The 16895-nt window shown below is 41.7% G+C and overlaps 1 protein-coding gene and 1 long non-coding RNA gene across 2 annotated transcripts; one reads left to right on the top strand and one right to left on the bottom strand.

Moving 5' to 3' along the window:
- Positions 1–628: 628 nt before the first annotated feature.
- On the bottom strand, positions 629–13399 carry LOC129812628 (zinc finger protein Rlf-like). Its single transcript, XM_055864357.1, has 8 exons — positions 13153–13399; positions 7335–7489; positions 7015–7096; positions 6658–6793; positions 6319–6521; positions 5924–6060; positions 5590–5731; positions 629–5440 (listed from the first exon to the last, which is right to left on the bottom strand). Exons 1-8 carry the CDS (start codon positions 13330–13332, stop codon positions 806–808), a joined length of 5670 nt encoding a protein of 1889 aa, XP_055720332.1. The 5' UTR covers positions 13333–13399; the 3' UTR covers positions 629–805.
- Positions 13400–13440: 41 nt separating this feature from the next.
- On the top strand, positions 13441–16070 carry LOC129812629 (uncharacterized). Its single transcript, XR_008753038.1, has 2 exons — positions 13441–14255; positions 14561–16070. It is a non-coding gene; the product is annotated as an uncharacterized LOC129812629 (long non-coding RNA).
- The last annotated feature ends 825 nt before the right edge of the window (positions 16071–16895 follow it).

Below are 16895 nucleotides of genomic sequence, written 5' to 3'. Positions count from 1 at the left end.
GTGTTTAACATATCTTAGACTCATCAACAGAGATGTTAGCATGTTCCAGAGATTTCTGTAAGTCTTTAGCTGACACTCTAGGATTCTTCCTAACCTAGGGAGAGTAGCAACAGTGCTGAACTTCTTCCATGTATTGACAATTTGTCTTACCATGGACTGATGAACATCAAGGCTTTAAGAGATACTTTGGTAACCCTTTCAAGCTTTATGCAAGTCAACAATTCTTAATCTTGGGTCTTCTGAGATCTCTTCTGTTAGAGGCATGGTTTACATCAGGCAATGCTTCTTGTGAATAGCAAACTCAAATTTTGTGAGTGTTTTTTATAGGGCAAGGCAGCTCTAACCAAAATCCACAATCTCGTCTCATTGATTGAACTCCAGGTTAGCTGACTCCTGACTCCAATTAGCTTTTGGATAAGTCATTAGCCTAGGGGTTCACATACTTTTTCCAACCTACGCTGTGAATGTTTAAATGAAGTATTTAATATAGACAAGAAAAATACAATAATGTGTGTTATTCGTTTAAACAATTTTAAATTCAGGTAATTCCAAAGGGTTCACATACTTTTTCTTGCCACTGTATCTACATTGAAATGTTCATCATCTGACAGAAATGTAATACAAAGACTGAAGAGGTTTTTCTTTTATTCAGGGGGCCATTTTGCACAGGTTGAAACATGTAGGTAAATTAAGAAACTTGAGCTGCTCAGTTTGGCAACTTAAAAGATACTGATAATATCAGAGTAGTAATAACATTAGAAAAAAACACTGAGAGTCTTTATATTGGACACAAAAGTGCTCAGTTCTACAAACCTTCGAGAAGTAGCTTATCATTCGTTTTTGTGGGGAAGAGGTCAAGCAAGGAAGTGAAAAACCTTGGTCTCTCAAGAACCACTACAGGCCTTAGGTGCTGCAGCTGCTCAATGGCTAGGTCACCACAACCTGTAAGAGCCTTTTCTAAGATGACGTGTAAGTTCTGGACTGATGTGTATTCCCCTGTCCTGGGAAGAGGCTTAAGTGTGGAAGAATGAGCCCGCCTGCTACAGGTAGTAGTGATTCCCACCTGGCTGTTCTCCTTCACAGAACAGCTACGTCTGTAGGAATCCCACCACCGAGCTGACACCACAGGTGGATCAGGCCTGGGGTTGTTGCAGTGTGAAGCCCGGGGCCTCTCAGCATCCTTATCCTTGGAGTTCTCCTGTATGAACTTCAGGAAAGATGACTCGAATCCCATAGGTTTGTAAGTAGCCAGGTCAAATGTGCGAGGGGGAGGGCTTTGAGGCAAGGGGTCCTTTGAAATGCGAGGGTGCTCAGGGAGCTCATTCTTACGTTTAAGTGGCTGGCGGGCTTGAGGGGAGGGCAAGGGCACATAAATGTTTGCTGGTTTGCCACCATCTTTCCCTGAACTGTCCAAGAAGCTCTCATCAACACTGAATCTGAGGGAGGATGGGGGAGAGAGATCAAGAGCGGGTGGGTTTGAGGATCTTCGCCTTGGCCTCGCCTCTTGGCTGTGGCTGTTCTGAGTAGCAGAGTCCTCCATGTGCCCACAAGGTTCTCCATAAAGCAAGTCATCCGCACCGACCAAAACATTCCTCTCAGCGGGTGGCTCCTCTTTGAACCCCAGTGGGTCATAGTCATCAAGTGTTTCTGCTTTGATGGAGTGCAGACTCATAGGCACAGATGGACCACCAGGGTTCTCTGGCTCTGCTTGATACTCCATCTTCAGAACTCCGTTAGGTGCCCTCGTCATATCAGGCCACACAGATAATACAGTATTCCTCTGAATCAGCTCCTCCAGTTGCTCTGCACTAAACACAAGCTTATCCTCATTCAATTTAAAAGCCCGATTGGTCAATTTGTGGCAATTCACATAGTGACGTCGCACACTACGTATCAATTTGACTACAGAATCACAACCCTGCACCATGCATGGGTACGCTTCACGTTGACAGCGATCTTGGCACATCTGCAAGGCCTCCTCATGGGAACGGAAGACCATATCTTCAAACTTGTGTTTTGATTTGGACTCTACAATACTTTGGTCAACATTCAACATCTCACCATCATCTTCATCATGCTCTTCACTAGTTTCTTCAGCCTTAACATCTTCGGGAGACTTTGGGCAGCGTCTCAGAGATTGCCTGAGAGGTAGTTTGGTTGCATCTTTTTGTGGCGTAGAGGATGGGAAGATAAACTTTTTTTGGCAACCCGTGACTGAAGTGTCGTGAGTATTCTGGAGACGCAATACAAGTGAATCATAGTAATTGAGGTGGCTAGAGAGTACATGTTTTTTCAGACTACTGCTTTGGGTGAACACTTGTGTACAGCCCTCATACTCGCAGTACATGGTCGCCTGGTAAGGATAACTCTTTCTGTGATGCTTTAGGCTACGGTTCACCTGGTAAGGATGCTCACTCTCCAAGTGACGCACCAAGCTACTGTTCAGGAGGTAAGAGGCATTACAGTTGGCGTAGCTGCACCTAAACTTCTGTAAAGCTGGGTCTTCTGAAAGCATGGAAGGATGTCCCATCACCTGTGAATGATGCTTCTTCTTGTGGCGATAAAGACTGTAGGTGTGACAGAAAAGCATCCCACAGTCCTTGTGCTTGCACATATAAATGCTGCCCCTACCCCTTTGCATATCTCCATCCTCACTTTCCTCTTCAAAGTGATCCTGCACAGAAGATGGAGCGTGACTACATTTCTTACTCTTGTCTCCAGACTTAGCAAATTGTACAATGTTTTGTCGCCTCCACATTATTTTCTTTTTTTGGTACTTCTGCTGCCAGGAAGGGTGTTGCCAGGTGAGGGTCTGAGATTTTTGTATGAGGGTTGTGGGCTTGGTGGGTTCTGGGGATTTACCCTGAACCCACTTTTTAGACCAGCTCATTTTCTCCACAACTGCCTCGCTAAGTCTATGAGTCTGAAGATAATGAACCCTCAAGTCTGTCTTCTCTCTATGGCATTTGAAGCAGAGGTGGCACTTAAATGTCAGTGACTTGAGGATCTTCATTCCTTTCACCTTCTCCTCTGAGAAATGATGCATGTTCATGTAGTGGCGCCTTAGGGTAGTGCTAATCACACATCTAAAATTGCAGCCATTAACCTCACATAAGTATGGTTTAGTAGAAGCTTGCAAAACACAAGGGCTGATCTGGTCTGACTCTAAGTGTTGCTCTGAAGGTAGACTCTGGGCAACTGATGGTTCAACGTTTGATGTCAATTTCCTCCTCTCACCAACAGCGGGTGGAGCTCTCTTTTGCAATAACACAACTGGGGACCTGGTGCCAACACCCTGATGGCAGGATATATTTGATGTGTTGGACCCTGACATTGGGTGGAAGGGCTCACTAAATCCATTTGTAGAGTTGGAGGGAGTCAGACTAAGCTGGCTAAGCCCAATCAAAATCTCTCTCAAATGGTCATTATCATTGGCAAGGCATGATGGAGATGTTGTGGTGTTCTTAATAAGGGAAGGGCAAGCATTTCCCTGGCTTGATCCCTTCATTAGCAGACAAGCTGCATGTTCATTCTGGTCATCATTGTCCTGCTCTGTTTTGACCTTTAGACCTTTAGATTTCAAGCCCTTTCCTTTGTCAAGATTGAGTTCCTTATTCTCTGCCTTGAAATGCTCTCGATGAATACACCTCAGGTGCTTGCGAACATCTCTGGCTTTGGAGAAGGTCAATCCACACCTCTCAAAACCACAAGTGAACTTTTTTCCATCAAAGCACACAGCAACCGATGTCATTGTGCCTTTGGGCTCCTTGCAGCTCGACACATGTGACGAGGACGCACTGCATGTATAGGAAGTAGCATCGTTTCCCCCACTGACTACCTCCTCCAGTACAGTCTTTGTTTCACAATACTTTTTGGGGCTGGCTATGTCCTCAGTTATGGAATCAATATGTTTTATTTTGGCCTTCCTCTGTGCCTCAAAGTCTTCCTCGGAGAAGGTAATGCCGTGTGTGGCTAAATGCCTGCTGAATTCCTTTTTAGAAAAGTAGAACTTTTTGCATTCAAGGCTTGTGCAGCTGTATGCAGCATCACGAAAGTGCTGTGCTTCATGGTGGTATACCTGCCCCAAGTCAGAGAAAGAAAGACTACATCCTTTGAGCTCACACTGGTAGCTAAGTTGATTGCCATGGCTATGCTTATGTGCAACAAGCTTATTGGAGGTGCTGAAACGAGCACCACAACCTGTGACCATACAAATGTAAGGCAGGTCACCGTAGTGCAAACGCTGATGTCTTCGGTGGTGATAGGCAGACATGAAGTGGCGCCGGCAGTAAGTGCACTTTTCTCTACGGTCTTTCATTTCAAAATAATGTTTCACGTTCTGGTCCCCGACGTGGTGTTCTGATTTTAAATGCACACCCAAGTACTTGGAATGCTTAAAAGTCTTTGTACAGTGAGTGGCAGGGCATGTATATATGTCATGATTCCGCAATTCAAAATGAAAGTTAATGTAATCAAATGTGACGTTATCTTCATGTCCAGGGTTCCTGGGGGCAGATGAAGCTCGTTCTAAAATGTGCTCCAAAACATCAGGATCACGTGTGGACTGGTAGTACAGCATTAAGGATGGATCAAGAGCAATCTCAACAGTCTCCAAGTCATCCTCCTCCATTTCTTTATCCCAATCAATCCTCTTTTTGTCCTTTTTCTTTTGCCGAGTGCTTCTGGGTGGCATTCGAAGGTGTAGTTTAGTATGTGGGATAAAATCTTTTCTGCTCTTAAACATCTTCAGGCAGACAGGGCAGGTGAAAACACCGTTCTTTTCATGCCTCTTAGAGTGAAGAAGGATTCGCGTTTCAGTAACACTTTTCTTACAAATCTTGCAGAAGAACTTATATTTCTTCTGAAGTGAGCCCTGTTCAGCATCTGGCTTCAAAAGTGGTTTACTGCCCCTCTCATTTTCCTCATCTTTATTATGACCATCAATGCCAACAATTGTCCCATTTAAGTATTCTCTTGGCATATCAACAAACCCCCTCTCCACCTCCTCCTTTACATCCTGCCCAAGACTAATCTCCTGCCCCCCCTCATCCTCATCTTCCTCTGGCTCAGGCTCAAGCCCCAGCAGCATGATGCACTGATGCTTGAGTGTTTTCCAGTCCCAGAACTCAGGGTCGAAAGGCCAGTGGGCTTTAAGTGCCAGGAGCAGTTCACACCGCAGAGAGTTGGGGATGATGGCATTTTCCTGGTCATACTTCTGATCGGTTTGCAGAGAGAGCTCTTCAAGGGAGCTGAAGGCCACATGAGAGAGGCCTAAAAGAAACTCTGTCAGCTGGCAAGCACGCAACACCTCAAGATCGTCTGGTAGGAGGCAGGCTACAGTCTTGCACACAGAAATCCTTGTCTCTGTGTCCTCTTGGTCTGGGAGCTGTAGTGCTTTAACACATAACTCCACAGACGAAGCCAGACCTAGCACCTCTGCCTGTAGAAGAAATGGGGGAAATCAGTGGCCTACAAATGTAGATTTCTTTTCAAAACGAATATTTCACTAAAATAAACTATTCAAAACTGCTTAACAATTTATTGCAATGACATTCAAAATCAGAGGGAGAAAAAGCGGTATTTTTCTACCTCTGTCCGAATGACGTGCACAAGGAAGAGCAGATGGTAAACGGTCTTAGCAATGGCACCTAGCTGCAGGCAACGCTCCAGCAGTGATTCCAAAGATGGGTCAATCCTTCTCTGAAGCTTACTCCACAACAGTGTGAGCTCCCTAAAAATGAAACCGCATAGAGAAATATACATGAGAAAGACCCCAAAACTACACACCAGCCCAGAACTAAAATTGGAATAAAAGATTATTCAGGGTCCCTCTGCAAATAAGATCATTCATGTGCATAACATACATTCACTTCAATTTATCCATATGCTTCCCAAGATTTGACATTGACTACTAAAAACACACCAGGAGCAGTACAGGCTTTGCTGCTGCAGCTGTTGAGTTAGGAAGGTGGTACACAGGATGAAGGCTGTGTTTTCCTCCCCCTCTGTCTCCAAACTGCATGTAATATCCAGCACATCCTTACAGTCCAGTCTGGATATCTGTGGGATAAATAATAAAGGCCAAATCATGCATAGAACTACAGTTTTGTGGACCATATCACTTACATCTCAAGGGCGAAAGAGTTCATACTCTACTTGTGAAGATTGCCCAACACATAACTGTCAGATTCACTATGCCATCACATTTTCTTTCATAACAGCTTTCTCTGAACGCTATTTAAATATCAGTATAAATAACAGAACTGAGCTGAGCTAAAAGACAAATGATGCTGTTCTCACAACAACACACTGACAGACCTCCATGATGGCCTCCTCATCGGGCAGCAGGTGGCAGAGGAGAGAGACGTAGGTCTGCCGGAAGGTGGTTTGGTTGGAGACAAGGTGGCATTCGGCACAGGACTTAGCCAGCACAACAGCCTTCGCCACCTCCCCCACTTTCTCCAGGTGTTTTACCCGCATCTCCATGAAACCCTCCCCCTCCAAGGCGATGTACGCCTCAACTGAAGGAGAATGACAGAGCAGCAGTAGCTGGATGACTAATACCAATACTTCAAAATCACAAGATTCGCCTTATTAGTCACTGCTGCTTCTTTGTGCATCATTACAATGTCAATGCAGTAAGGTGGTGACACTGACCTTCCTCTATGTTTGTGGGGCGACCGGTGAGAAGGGCGCTTAGGACAGGGTTACTCCACGCTCCCCCCTCTCCGGTGATCTGGAGCAAGGCTTGCAGGTCTGTGCTCCCATACTCCAACAAGGCATCATGGGCCACCTGCAAAACCCATGAGAACACACACAAAGAAAGGGTTTGGGCCACAAATGTTCCTTAAGGTAAGAGACGGCATGGTAAAGTTGTTCATGTAGGACAGCCCTCATATCAAGAATTGGATTGGATATAAAATCACTTCCTCCACTTCTCTCAATTCCCCTGCTAATGTGCTCTCATGCTTTCTCAACACATTTACTTTTTATCAAACAGACCCCATCCTTTACCTGAACAGAATGGTAAAATTGAACCCAGGCATCATAAGGGATTTCATTTTCAGGCACAGATAGCAACAGTTCAAAACAGCTCCTGAAAGCAAAATAACAAAGACACAATGAGGGACAAGTGACAACTTGTGAAACTTCATGACACAATGTTATCAATTTCTAACATGCAGGACAAAAAAATGAAGAAGACATGTATAAAAAAAGGCGATGTATTGCAGCACACAGCAGAAAGTGTAGTACTGCTCAGGTTTTCAAACAAAAATTATGTTGGTACAACCATAACAGTTTCAAACACATTATTACTCTTTGAGTTGACTCACAATGCTAGTCTCTTTAACACGAGGGCCACATTATCAGAGTCTGCGGTGAGGTGTGGCCTTGCAGCAGCAAAGCAGTTGATGGACAGGCAGTAGACCTCCAGAAGGGGAAGACCATGCTCCACAGAATTCCTGCTCCCAGCATAGTGCATCAGTGCCTGCAAAGACAGTCATGGAGGAAAGAGGTAAAAAAAAAAAAAAAACACTTCCAATGACAAACAGGCAGCTGGGTTAGTTATAAGAAAATCAACATAACGACTTAGCAAACAGCAACAGCTAGCTTTAACACCCAATTACCTTCCAATTAATGGTTCAGCAGCCATGCTGAACCCAGTTTAGGGTTATCTTTTTTGTTACAATGGTCTCACAATCTTGCCAAAATAGAGGAAACAGCATAGCAAACTCTGATACTACAATTTATGTAGAAAACAAAAAACAGTCTTAATTTCCAAATTATGTCAGAGAGGAAGAGGCGAAGCAAGAGGTTTAACCAAAATCGGGACAATACAGCGATAAGCAGACATTTATTTTTGTATGGGACATCTATGAGTGTCAAATTTGGTCAACAAAAAAATGTAATTGCTATTTTGCTAAGTGAGGCTTATTTTGTAATGTTTAGGTTGTTAGAAATGTATTGATATACAGTGCATTCGAAAAAGCATTCAGACCCATTCACTTTTTCCAAATTTTGTTACGATACAGCCTTAATCTAAAAAATATATATTTTTTAAATGTTCCTCATCAATTTACACACAATACCCCATAATGACAAATCGAAAACAGGTTTCAAATTTTTTGCAACTTTATTAAAAATAAATAACAGAAATACCTTATTTACATAAGTATTCCAACCCTTTGCTATGAGACTCGAAATTGAGCTCAGGTGCATCCTGTTTCCATTGATCCTTGAGATGTTTCTACAACTTGACTGGAGTCCACCTGTGGTAAATTCAATTGATTGGACATGATTTGGAAAGGCACACACCGGTCTATATAAGGTCCCACAGTTGACAGTGCATATGTCAGAGCAAAAACCAAGCAATAAGGTTGAAGTAATTGTCCGTAGAGCTCCGAGACAGGAATGTGTCGAGGCACAGATCTGGGAAAGGGTACCAAAACAATTCTGCAGCATTGAAGGTCCCCAAGAACACAATGGCCTCCATCATTCTTAAATGGAAGAAGTTTGGAACCACCAAGACTCTACCAAGAGCTGGCTGCCCGGCCAAACTAAGCAATCGGGGGAGAAGGGCCTTGGTCAAGGAGGTGACCAAGAGCACAAGGTTCACTGACAGAGCACCAGAGTTCCTCTGTGGAGATGGGAGAACCTGCCAGACAGAAGCCACTCCTCAGTAAAAGGCCCATGACAGCCTGCTTGGAGTTTGCAAAAAGGCTCCTAAAGGACTCTCAGACCATGAGAAACAAGATTCTCTGGTCTGATGAAACCGGCAGTGTATCAAAATCGGCAGTGTATCAAATACTTGTTCTCCCCACTGTATATCTTTATTTAACCAGGTAGGCCAGTTGAGAACAAGTTCTCATTTACAACTGCGACCTGGCCAAGATAAAGCAAAGCAGTGTGACACAAACAACACAGGAGTTACACATGGGATAAACAAATGTACAGTCAATAACACAATAGAAAAATCTATATACAGTGTGTATAAATGTAGATCTATAACAGATCACCTATATGCAGTGTGTGCAAATGTAAATCTATATAATAGATCATCTTTGATTATGTATACTTGCGTATGGCATTTAACACAAATGTACACATCAACTTTGCTTTATTATGTTAGTGTTAAAAAAATGTGGTTGAACCACATCAACTAGCTAGAAGGCGTGTTTTTGTCAAATTAGCTTGTTACAGCAACTCGATTTTGAAACAAGACCTGCTGTAGCTAGCGAGTTGTACTAAATAACGTTTAGCTAATAAATGCACTAGCTGTGGCCAAGGTAGCTGCTTTTAGCAATGCTAGCATTTACACACTAGCGTTGCTAGGAATTAGGCCTAGCTTGCAAAAAAACAGAATTGTCCACCGGAAGCCATACTTAGATATTTACTCTGCCGATTGTCCGTAGGGTTGGTCGTTATGCAGGGAGGAAATTGAGAAAAAGACAATATAATTTATAATTAAATAAAGTTTCCAAACGTGGGTGTGTTGTAGACCCAGGTCCTCTCCACTTAACTCATGTCAAAATAAAAGTCCAGCATGGGTGCCATTCCTGTACAAAAAAAAGCTAGAAATTGTGGGAGACCTCTATTTTAACATGAGGTAAGCAGAGAGGAACTGACCTAGTCTACAGACCGACATTTGGAAATTCTGTTTAATTATACGTTCTGTATTTTTTCTCAAATTCCCCCCTGCATAAGGACCAAGTCTACAGACAATCGACAGAGTAAGTTAAAAATGTACTTTTTTTTGCAAGCTAATTCCCGACAACGCTAGTGTGTAAATACTAGCATTGTGAAAAGCAGCTATGCCTAGGGTGTAGTGATGTGCGGGTTGACTCATAACGCAAATATTGTGTGGATGAAGGGCGGGTGGGTGGCGGGTAGAATAAAGAGAAAACAGTACCTTAAAAAAAGGTATAATTATTGTGCAATTTATATCTATAGGCTGCAGTTATTATTATTATTATTTTTAAAGCTATGTGGCATTAGTGTGCAAGCCTAAACTTTAGGGCTTAACAGTACGCGTGCCAAATTGCCTACACGGCAATCGGCAAATGCTTTTGGGAGCGGGCAGAAAAGGTTTGTCATCCATAGAGCCAAAAAGCTGCGAAATGGAGAGATGAAAATAAAGAGAAGGACATAAAAGTAATGTTTGGGAAAGATTTGGTGAAGTGGTAAAAGAGGATAGTACCAGTGTCGGCTATGTTGTGTGTGATGATTGTGAGGTGCTATACACAGAGGTCGACCGATTATGATTTTTCAACTCCGATACCGATTATTGGAGGACCAAAAAAGGCCAATACCGATTAATCGGACGATTTTTGAAATGTGTTTGTAATGACAATTACAACAATACTGAATGAACACTTATTTTAACTTAATATAATACATCAATAAAATCAATTTAGCCTCAAATAAATAATGAAACATGTTCAATTTGGTTTAAATAAAAAACAAAGTGTTAGAGAAGAAAGTAAAAGTGCAATATGTGCCATGTAAGAAAGCTAACGTTTAAGTTCCTTGCTTAGAACATGAGAACATATGAAAGCTGGTGGTTCCTCTTAACATGAGTCTTCAATATTCCCAGATAGGAAGTTTTAGGTTGTAGTTATTATAGGAATTACAGGACTATTTCTCTCTCTACGATTTGTATTCCATATACCTTTGACTATTGGATGTTCTTATAGGCACTTTAGTATTGCCAGTGTAACAGTATAGCTTCCGTCCCTCTCCTCGCTCTTACCTGGGCTCGAACCAGGAACACATCGACAACAGCCACCCTCGAAGCAGCGTTACCCATGCAGAGCAAGGGGAACAACTACTCCCAAGTCTCAGAGCGAGTGACGTTTGAAACGCTATTAGCGCGTATAGGACATTGTTTTGCGAACAGTAATTAACAGTTTCAACATTTCTACATGCCGCATTGCATTATTCAAGTGTGTTAACTGCTGTGCAGCATAAGTGGTGATGCAGCCCAGACTCTCAGTGATTGCAGTGGTTTCTCAGGATAGGCTAGAACTAGCAATGAGTAAGTGGAGCAGGCACAGTGCTCTTGTGCTATAAGGGGACATCGGCTTCGCTGAGAGAGACTTGATCCTCTCTCAATCAGTAGACGACGTGAGACATTTGAAAGAAGTACCAAAAGTAATACATATTAATCAAAAAAGTACCTAAGTTTCAGTATACCATGCAATACTAATGTAGGGTGGCATTTTCAGACAATGTATGTAGCGATGCGATCGATAGAGCAGCAGAATTACATTCAGGGTGAGTCGTCAGACAAAGCTAATTGATAAGTAATGAAGAACTCTTGCCCTGAAGGCCGGTCATAATTATGCTAAACCCTGCCTATTTCTACCATTTATCTTCCTAAAATCTGATTTTAAACCTAACCACACCAATAACCTTAAACTAAGACTAACAATCAAATGGTTGTTTTCATTAATTTTTACAATAGACAATTTTGACTGACTGTTGTAGTAACTAGTGACAACCCTGCAGGCCTATTCACATGCATGCCAGCAAGTGCCTGATTTCCAGCTAGCCCTGATAAACAAAACGTGATGCCATCCAGCCCAGTTCAGCTTTTACTGTAAACATTTAAAATGTTGCAAAGAGCACCAAGATAAACTAGCTACTAGTTTGTATGTACTGGATTTAGCAACTAAAATATTTTTGCAAGCCTTATTGTCATCCTGGAGCACTGACTGTCTCCCTCTCTGACTAGCCCTTGATCATGACTCAGTTCCAATGCATTACACATAATAGGCTGACCCCACCGCTCCACACCGTTGCAAAATAATTTTTGAAATCTATGTTATTAAATAATTGCGCCAACGAGCGTCTGCGTTGCCATGGGCTAAAATAGAAGTAATTCCTATTTCTGAAGCAGATCGCGCTGCAAGTCCTGCCTCTCCCATTCCTCATTGGTTTATAGAAGCAGGTACCCACGTGCCATCTCCTCATTGGTTATACCCACATGGGTGATTGAAAGACGAACTGTTGCCGTGGTAATACCATGAAAGTGTAGATGCCAATCACCATATAAGTTAAACATGAAAAAGCCTGGAAGGAGGAGAGATGACTAGAAACGATTTGGTTTACCGTTTTTATGTGTGGATTAATTGTCAGAGTAGAGGACCTTGTGCATTGCAGGTAAAATAACAACCTAATGTTTATATCCCAGGACAAATTAGCTAGCAACAGCAAGCTAGCTAAATTGCCATACATGTTTAATACTTTTCGACCTGTCCCCAAATTAATGTCATTGGTTCAGAGTTTGTTTAGATATTTTAACCTGCGTGTTGTGATCGCGTTTGGTGTAGGGGGACAAAATAAATGTATGCACGATGGCGCACGCGCGCAGCCGGTTTGGTTTCCGTGTAAGTCATTGTTCAGAGCAACTCTCTGCCTAAACATTAACACGCATCGCTTGCCGTATGGTTTTGGAAACATTAAGGACCTTATCTTTCATATGTAAACAAAAGGTTAAATTGATACAGACCTTTATCGGGTTAGGGTTCCCAAATGGCCATATTTCAATGTAACAGCGCTTGTTTGTTTACGAAAACAAATTTAAGATAGTTAATTAGCACAGGTATGTACACGGAAGACAGAAATAACAAACGTGTTGTCACTGAAAAATACTGTAGGCTGCAACTGTATCAAAACAGTGTACAGTAAGTGTCTTTTGCCTTTGTGAAATACTTTTGATGTGTTATGAAAGTAGAGGGATTTATGTTTATAGAACTGTACTGGAATTGATAACCGTTTCACGTTTAGATGGAGCATTTATTTAGTTGTTTTGGCTTCCAGAACATAAGGTCCTTGGACTAAGGTGTAACGTTTTGGCTCCTTTAGTCCAACACTGGGCTACTGTACCTCAAGCTTGTAGAACAACCATGTCAACGTGTTAACTAGCTGGCTAGAGTTAGAACCACTGACGATAGCATGTTGTCTTTTGCACATTGGAGGCATGTAATACAGCTGTGTTATACTTTGCGTTGATTGCTTATAGTCGTGCATTAATGTAGATTGCTCGCTTATCCTGGTAAATTGTCTAGCTAGTTAGCAGCTAAAGGCCATATTGGCGTTTACAGCCAACACCGTTCCTTTTCCTTTCAGTTTTGCGTGCACTCTAGCTACCTGGCAGAAGTTGTCGCAATATTCGGTGGAAGATATTTCCGAAATGTCTTGTTGCCAGAGCGTTGCTTCCAGCGCTCTCAAGGTAGTCAGCAAGCCTTCCATGGCGACGAAAGCGTCCTCGGCAGTGTTAGACAGACGATTACTCCAGTCGGGTGCTGGTTCAACATAACTATCCGCCATCCTCACTCCCCGCCACCGCGCGTATGCAGCCTGTCATGTGATCGGCGTGCACTCACCACTGCTCCAGGTAGTGAAATTTGGTTGCGCCAAAGATTATGGTAACTATACCTTTCATCTGTTGCTCCACCATATTTTTTTTGCATATGAATTTAATTTATTGTAAACGACTATATATTCTAGACAGGTTCAATCACATACTGCTGAAAAAAAGACCCCCAAATAGTCCACTCCCAGAGACGCTGCAATTCTACAAAATTAGAGTATATTAGTGTCAAAGCCTTCTGTACTACAGGTAGATAACATAAATCTATATTTCAACCTTTATTTAACAAGGCAAGTCGGTTAAGAATAAATTCTTATTTTCAATGAAGGCCAAACTTTCAAACGACGCTGGGCCAATTGTGCGCTGCCTTATGGGACTCCCAATCACGGCCGGATGTGATACAGCCTCGATTCGAACCTGGGACTGTAGTAACGCATCTTGCCTGAGATGCAGTGCCCTAGACCGCTGCGCCACTCGGGAGCCCAGAAATAAACTATATATCCTTCAAATCAAATTTTATTGGTCACATACACGTGATTAGCAGATGTTATTACGGGTGTAGCGAAATGCTTGTTATTTTAGCTCCGGCAGTGCAGTAATACACAAAAATCTAGGTAGGAATGAATTAAGACTATATACATAAAACTATGTACATATGAACTATATACATAATTGTAACTAGTTATTTATTATTCATCAAGGTCCATAATAACTTTTGCACAGATGAACTCATATTATGTTGGTCTGTGCTTTGGCTCCCTCTAGTGGAGTGTTTCTAAATTATTAACCCGGAAATGATTCTGTCAAACGTGTGAAAGAAGCTAGTTCGTTGGCAAACTAAAAACGAACAGCAAGATTTGGAGGGAAAATAAGCGACAGGGTGAGTTTAATTCTGTGTTATGACTTCAGAAATGCCTTGCAATCGTTTTGTAACTAGAAGTGTGTTGTAAGAGGTGTTATTTCTCACATAGATTTGTATGTTTGATCAGAAACTGGTCTTGTCGCAATAACTGCTGTAACGTTAGTTGGCTACTACTGACTAACGTTAACTAGCAACAGTTAGCCAAAGGTGGTGAATACATGGAGTTAGCTAGTTCACTCATGCAGTTTACCATTGAAAAATTAAATTCCGCTCCACTTAACTGGGTGTGTCTCATATAATCACTAATTTTATTATTCCAATAGGTAACGTTAATAGAAGGCTCTCTGTACCACCATGGGTACATCCAAACAGATCGGGAACCACAACGGTACCAGGAAGAAGAGTATTAGCAAGACATGGAAGACAAAGCGATATATGACCAAATCCATGCAGACATGAAGACCTTCAACAAAAACCAAGTTGCTCAAAAAAAGAAGATGGACTATGTCACTGGTTGTGGCCAGCATTACTGTCTACAGTCGTGGCCAAAGGTTTTGAGAATGACACAAATATACATTTCCACAAAATTTGCTGCTTCAATGTCTTTAGATATGTTTGTCAGATGTTACTATGGAATACTGAAGTATAATTACAAGCATTTCATAAGTGTCAAAGGCTTTTATTGAGTGAGCTCCAGCCTTGTACTCGTCAACACTCATACCTGTGTTAATGAGAGAATCACTGACATGATGTCAGCTGGTCCTTTTGTGGCAGGGCTGAAATGCAGTGTGTAAATGTTTTGGGGGGATTCAGTTCATTTGCATGGCAAAGAGGGACTTTGCAATTCATTTGATCACTCTTCATAACATTCTAGAGTATATGCAAATTGCCATCATACAAACTGAGGCAGCAGACTTTGTGAAAATGAATATTTGTGTCATTTTCAACTTTTGGCCACGACTGTACGTTGCGCTTTCTTGCAGCTATTCAAATTGTTAACTGGAAACATTTCGGCTACTGGAAACTAAAAGCCGTAGTTGAATGTGCATTTGTTTTGATTGCAGATTATATTTTGTTGATCTGAAAGAGCACTTTAAAACCAACGTGCACAAGAAAAATAGTAAGATCCCCACTATTTTTGTTTGAAGCAGTCCATTGTTCCTGTGACGAGCCTTCCTCCACAGCACCCGAGTATTACAACTTAGATGTTTATTTTGATGACTGAGTATCTGCATTTCTTCCGTCTCTCCCCCACTCTGTTCAGGATTAAGCTGTTGAAGGAGGAACCTTGCACTCAGGCAGAAGCAGAGAGAGCTGCAGGTATGGGATCTTACATACCCCACAAAACTGTAGCGGTGGAAGAGAAGATGGACTGAATGTGGACTGCCTTTCTTTGACCATTACTTTCACCCAGGTTCCAGAACACCTTTTTCGTGGCTCTGCGCTACGGACATTGCTTTGCATTACATATGTATAGATGTTTTTATACAATCAATGTAAATGTCACATGTGGAGCAAACAATTAAAAGGAAATGTGGTGATTGGCTGGATGCCAGTTTCTATTTTAGCCAGATTTATAATTTTGTCATGCTTGCAGCAGGCTGGCAACTCTGTCTAATGACAAATTATGAAATATTGTTAGAATCGGATTTCAATGCCTGTGCAACCCAACAACATTGAATATAGCGCTGAATTTACAATTAAATATATAGGATAGAGCTACTCATATTACTTGAGATTGTAACTTGAGCTGAAATGCAATTGTAAAGCACAGTTTGTGCTCCTACAATTCACTGTTGATCTTAAATGCAATTAAAGTACCAGTCAGCATCGCGTTGGTGTTTGTGAAATATTTTTGTTAAAGCTGCAATATGTAACTTTTTGGGCGATCTGACCAAATTCGCATAGAAATGTGAGTTATAGATCTGTTATTCTCATTGAAAGGAAGTCTTAAGAAGTATGTGCAATATTTCTATGCTTCCCGTTAAGTTTAGTTTTTGCGTCTGTTACTTTCGGTTTTGTACACCGGCTGAAAACAATATTTTGGGTTGTTGAAAAGATATTTCCCAGCATTTTAGATGGTACAATTCTCTACACAAGCGATTGCTTGTTTTGTCAAACTGAAATTAGGCAACCAATTATCGAAGTAAGCATACACTGATTAAAACTCCTAGTTTTCTGAGCAATCTTTCTAGTTATTAGGACATGTAAACACCTTAATCAGCATTCCAGTTGTGTATTTCATCTGCCCATGTGCTAGCACCAGCCAAACAAGCCTCCCTCTTCAGCGTGAGTTTGGAAATAAACTAATGCGCCTGTCTTACAAGTATAGTAGTTTTTGATACAGCTGAAGTCGGAAGTTTACATACACCTTAGCCAAATACATTTAAACTCAGTTTTTCACAATTCCTAACATTTAATCCTAGTAAAAGTTCCCTGTCTTAGGTCAGTTAGGATCACCACTTTATTTTAAGAATGTGAAATGTCAATGATTTTTCAGCTTTTATTTCTTTCATCACATTCCCAGTGGGTCAGAAGTTTACATGCACTCAATATATGGGATCATCAGATTATAATACAGTTGAAGTCGGACGTTTACATACACCTTAGCCAAATACATTTAAACTCAGGTTTTCACAATTCCTGACATTAAATCCT

The sequence above is a fragment of the Salvelinus fontinalis genome, chromosome 16, assembly GCF_029448725.1.
Source record: "Salvelinus fontinalis isolate EN_2023a chromosome 16, ASM2944872v1, whole genome shotgun sequence".
Lineage (NCBI taxonomy): Eukaryota > Metazoa > Chordata > Actinopteri > Salmoniformes > Salmonidae > Salvelinus > Salvelinus fontinalis.
The sequence above is the reverse complement of the archived record's forward strand: the minus strand, read 5'-3'. Positions and strand labels throughout refer to the sequence as shown.

Excerpts from the sequence above, each read along its gene's own strand:
- LOC129812628 (XM_055864357.1), bottom strand. The coding sequence starts at position 13,332 with ATGGCGGATAGTTATGTTGAACCAGCACCCGACTGGAGTAATCGTCTG. Across the intron at positions 7,097-7,334 it reads GTGTTAAAGAGACTAGCATT|GAGCTGTTTTGAACTGTTGC; the intron begins GTGAGTCAACTC and ends TTTTGCTTTCAG. Across the intron at positions 5,732-5,923 it reads CAAAGCCTGTACTGCTCCTG|GGAGCTCACACTGTTGTGGA; the intron begins GTGTGTTTTTAG and ends TTTCATTTTTAG.